The following is a 5,396-nucleotide window of genomic DNA, read 5'->3' on the forward strand; positions in this document are numbered from 1 at the left end:
ACAAGCTGCGAGAGAATTACGTAAACGAACATTATTAACTTATTCATAGAGGAACGCATCTACAGACACATACATTTTCATTAAAATTCAAGCTCAGCAATTTTTTTGTGGGCTGTCTAATTAGAGCCAAGTAAAACCTTTAAGGGAACAGAGTACAAAAGTTTAATGCTTATTTGTCCGATACACTTAATAGAAATTGTATGTTACAATAAGCCATTTTTAGCTAACATCAACGAACGTACATTACATTACAATACATAGATATATAAATACATAGATACAGCCATACCCCAACATAGTTCAAAAGGACGTACCATCTATTACCATCACTTTCGGCACATTAATTACGTATAGCGCTATCCTTTATAGAGGTACCCTGAGCATGGAAGACAAGATTCGCATTATTTATTATAACTGTCAATCAAATTGTTACCACAAATCGCACAGAAAATTATCATATTTGAGACTTTACAACATAAATAAACCGCCTTTTTATTTATTTAAATCGCATAGCAGCAAGAAATGTTACATTTAAAATGGAAGATGTTACTTAGAAAGCTGGCAAATGAAGAATTTGAAAAAATTACAGCTGACAACTGGAAGAAAGTGTGTGAACATGTGGAAAGTGATTAATTTAAAAGAGAAGTTATATTGGTTGATGTTTCGGAACTTTAAAATAAGTGTTAATAATGACACGTGATTATTCGGATTGTGAACTTTTACAAACGTAATGAATGTTCACTAAATGAGTATTATCACATTGGATATCATTGTTAAGATGTTGTATTTATTTTAAATAAATGTACACGTGTAGCTTACTTACTACAATTAGCACTATAATTTCAAAAAGAAACCCCACCGATTGGACATATGTCGAAAGGTAGGCAAGACGCGTAGCGACCAAAATTTGATATTGCACGCACACACAGTCTATAAATCTCGTTTTCCTAAGAATATTGCACGGATCCTTCTTTGTGATCATGATACAAACGCACTGCATCAACATCATATAGGCCAAAATGATAATTGGAAACGAATTCACTTCCTGTCGCAACGTAATCTCCGTTACCATTACGCCTAAAACCATGCAATTAAAATGTTGAACATAATCTTTACTTACTTACGGTTTTTTTTGATATTCTGCAAGCCAGCAATGAATTCACTGCAGCACATCATGCCAAACAAGGTAAACATAGTCCCAAATTTGAATGGCGTAGCTCTATGTAATAAAACTATTTCAGGAATAACAATTATGGACGCGTCTATCATTATGGCAAGCACTAATCTTATTCGTATTCAATTGATAACGCAATAATTACATAATATTTAGTGAAAAAACCGCCCATCATGTTTAGGGCGAATATTTTTAGTTAGATTTGATTTCGCGCGATCGTGAAATGTGTCAACTGTCACATGACTTATGAGACGCGCTAAGTTTGTTTTAAGCGTCCGATTCGCGTACGACATAGTGGTTAATGCAATAAAAAGAGATAGAACATGTTTCTTCTTAGTTAGAAAGTAATGGAGAGATGTACAAATTTCTTTGATATGTTTTTTAAAAACCGAGGTACGTTTGTTAAGGATGGCTGTATCTAGGTATTTATATATCTATGTTACAATATGAACATAAGCGACATCTATGATACCTATAATAACCATAACGTCAATGTTTTAAATCTGATTATACAAGATGCTTCAACAACCTTTACTGAGAGAAAATCATATAAAATTTAGTATTGACTGTTGATAGCATGAAACCCAATACATTGAAGACCCGTCTATAACAGTGTGAAATTATGTGAGAGTATTAGTTCCGAGCAGCTATCTAAAGCTAGCTAAATATAAGGACCTTGTCACAGATAATTACTTATTCGTTCCCTTTGCTGTCGAAACTCTTGGACCATGGTGTGATGAAGCAATATCATTCATTGAAGCTATAGGAGCGTTAATTAAACTTAAAACCTACGACAGTCGTTCAACATTATTCCTAAAACAGAAAATGAGTATTGCAATTCAAAGAGAGAATGCAAGTTGCATTATGGGAACTTTCAACAATTCTTTAAAGCTAGAAGAGATTTTTTATTTACTTTGAATAGTGTTATTGCAATTATTTGTGAAATGCGTTTTAAATTAAAATAAATTATATCGTTTTATTAAAATTATTAGGAAATACAGACGATTACCTTTTTCTTTCCAAAGAGAACCTGGTGAGGTGTTTCAATGTCCAAAGCAGAATATGGTTTGTACTTTGTACAATCCGTTGTGATTCCGGAAAGTTCGAACTTGTAGCTTGCCGGTCAAGCTTTTTAGTAATTTTTTACGACAGATTATTATTATTAAAAGATGGTTGCAGCTATTATTCACCCTTGTTTACCGATTGTCGTCATTGGCATGGCTGTTTGCATTTGTGTGGTGCGGTGAGTGGAAAAGAGTACTAATGGCATTATAATAAACTAAATAAAATACGACCAAGCATTCGTTTATTATTAATTTTGGACAAAACACGAATGATACTAATTAAGTAGTTCCTATTGAACAGAGGATGGCATAGATTGTACAATGTACATGCACCTTTTTGCTGGTCTCCTATTTGTAAAAACTCGAAAACATTCTGTGACTAATTAAAAAAAACATGCATTCGTTTCTACAGAGTAACCAAGTTAATCAAATTAAAAATGTAAAAGAATTTAAATGTAAAAGAATTTTTAATGCGTATCTATCGAAAAACTTCTCACAATCTAAAAAATCAGTTGGATTAAAAATTAATTTCTTAAAAAAACTTCTACGATAACAGAGATACATCAACATCGAAAATACGAAACGCCAAAATGATGGATTAGCAAACATAGCATTATTTAAATTTACAAGGCAGCTGTTGCCTCCAGAACTCCTGCCGTGTATTTAAAAAGTCAACGGCGTCTTTAATGTAGCCAACAACAGTAGAATCGTCTTCATTAATTTTGCATTTCACATCCGGTCTATTTAACAAGCTATCCAAGTATTCCTTGTCCGTTCTAAGTTCCCGTAACAGCTTACTACTCTGATTCGCAGTTACTGGTCTGGGCATCGGTGTATGCCCATGAGTCGATTTCGGCGTATCTTTTACAATTGCAGGCTCGGGCGTATGTTTTACCGATGAAAATTTCGACGAGACCGTTGTAGCCGTACCTTTCGATTTACCCTTGCCCGAACTCTTCGAGGTAGAGCTTAAGCCGGGCGATTTCTTTCGAGCGAGCATCGCTCCGCCCAGCGCATTTTCGATGGCTTTTTGCGCCTTACCAATTCCTAATTGAAAGCCGTCGTAGTCGGGCCGAATACGCAAGCCTCGATAGTGGTACATTAGGCTGTGTTCAAAATCTCCAAGGTAGTAAAGAGATTCAGCTTTCTGGTAGATGCCTTTCATAAAATTCTTATCGACGGCCAGTGCAGCTTCCGCGTCTTTTAAACCACTCTCAGGTTGTCCCAGTAGTAGATAACATTTACTTCTTGCCACAAGACAGTTTTTGTCACTTGGGTTCAATTCCAGAGCCTAAAACAAAGCGCAATTAGTGTATGTTGTCAATTTGTTAGATCTATAGAATTCATATGTCTGAACCCGAGTAATTCCTATATCCATATTAACAAGATAATTAAAAAGCACCCTCACTGTCAAGTTTTTGAACTATGTCGCATATCCTGAACCTTCCAAAATCGAAATAAATATTGTGTATATCTGTTTGATCAATTTCATGTAATGATTTGCTTTCAACAGGAAGATATTAAGTGTAGAACTCGACATAACCAAACGCTAATAAACCAAAATATAAACGGAAACATTTCTTTTACCTTATTGAGAAACTGTAAAGCGATAGCTTCTTCTCCTTGACCCATTTCAAAGTTAGCAAGTGCTAAAAACGTAGTAGGTACAGCTTCTTCGGAAATTTGCAAATTTTTCGATCGATCTTGCCTTCGTTTAATTTTCAACGACTGTTTTATATCTCTGGTCCCCATATTAACCGCAGCGGCTCGATCTTTATCTGTATATAACTCTTCCGGTTTTGTTCTCTTTCGCCTTCTTCTCCTCATTTTTAGTTCCTCTTTCATCATTTTTTGCTTCTTCTTTTGGTCCGTGTCGGATTTCTCCGCATCTTCGGTCGATTTCTCACTTTGCTGTTTTACATCTTCGGCCTTTCCCGAGGGCACACTTAATTTTCTTTCCTCTACATGACTTTGTCTTCTCTCAGTGAACTTGAACTCGACATGCTTTTCCTCCTTCTTCTTGCCACTGTAATTAGCTCCACGCGGTTCCGATTTCTTTACGAGTAGCGATTTTAAGGGACTTTTTTGATCGCCGTCAACATCTTTATCTGTTTGATCGACGTTTGTAAGAAGAAAGCTATGCAAAACCTCTGTATCTCGATTTATGTCTAATATTCTGCAAGTACTTATTGTGCGATTGAGCATTGTGCGTTTTAATTCAAATTAACACGTACCCTTAACGTAACTATTACCTACACTTTCTTAACTTTATATTAAACAAAAAATTCGTCAGGATTTATTTTTACTTGCTGTGCTCGGTGTAATTGTGATAAAATTTACACTTTTATTGTGTTTCCATGGCTACCTTGGTGTGATCAATTGAATACAGCGGCACTTATAGAATTCTCACCTCATACCGTCACCTTTTGGTGTTAGCGTGGCCTTGTTGGAGAGATGGCGTTAAAGTGATACAATTCTGACACTGCAATTTTTATTAATTTCCTTAAATATTTTGTACATCCGGCCTAGAATATCATTTATAGATTATATAGTATTCAAGTTCCGGGATTGCATATTTAGGTTTCTACTTTATTTATTGCCTGTATTCAATAGGACAGAAATTTCCACACAGGTACTCCTTTTCCATTTACGTTGATGAACTTTGGTAAGTTTAAAAATCAAACAATATAAAGTATATACAAAATGAAACATGCAGCAATTGATCTTTTTTAAAAGAATTGTGACTGAAAATCTAAAAGTGATTGATTAATGAGTTAATAATGTTATAGTTCTTATCCTTCGTCTGTTAAAATAGTACCTTTTAAGGTTCAACCCATGGTACAAACGCGCAGATGATATTGTCTAAGTTTCAATGCGTAACTAGGGTAACGATATTAGAAACTATAGTAAGAACGCTGCAAATACAGTAGCAAAAAACCTTCTACTACTTTTCGTAAGTTTAACTGAGTTTCATTATAAGAAAAATGTATTATGGTTGTAACACCTCCATTAGCCTTCTTGGCACTTATCCCAACGGTGGTTCCTTGAAGGAACCTTTCGGAACCCTGATAAAATGGGCGTTGCCCGTTAGGATTGAAACGATTGCAGGATACCATCTGATACCGTAATGAAACATTTTAATTTTCGCCAATCAGCCT

The 5,396-nt window shown here is 35.1% G+C and overlaps 1 protein-coding gene across 1 annotated transcript; it reads right to left on the bottom strand.

Moving 5' to 3' along the window:
• Positions 1–2,422: 2,422 nt before the first annotated feature.
• On the bottom strand, positions 2,423–4,686 carry LOC116161940 (tetratricopeptide repeat protein 25). Its single transcript, XM_031475438.1, has 2 exons — positions 3,826–4,686; positions 2,423–3,529 (listed from the first exon to the last, which is right to left on the bottom strand). The coding sequence occupies exons 1-2, from the start codon at positions 4,441–4,443 to the stop codon at positions 2,852–2,854; spliced, it is 1,296 nt and encodes a 431-aa protein (XP_031331298.1). The 5' UTR covers positions 4,444–4,686; the 3' UTR covers positions 2,423–2,851.
• Positions 4,687–5,396: the final 710 nt, after the last annotated feature.

This window comes from Photinus pyralis, unplaced genomic scaffold (genome assembly GCF_008802855.1).
Source record: "Photinus pyralis isolate 1611_PpyrPB1 unplaced genomic scaffold, Ppyr1.3 Ppyr1.4_LG10, whole genome shotgun sequence".
NCBI lineage: Eukaryota > Metazoa > Arthropoda > Insecta > Coleoptera > Lampyridae > Photinus > Photinus pyralis.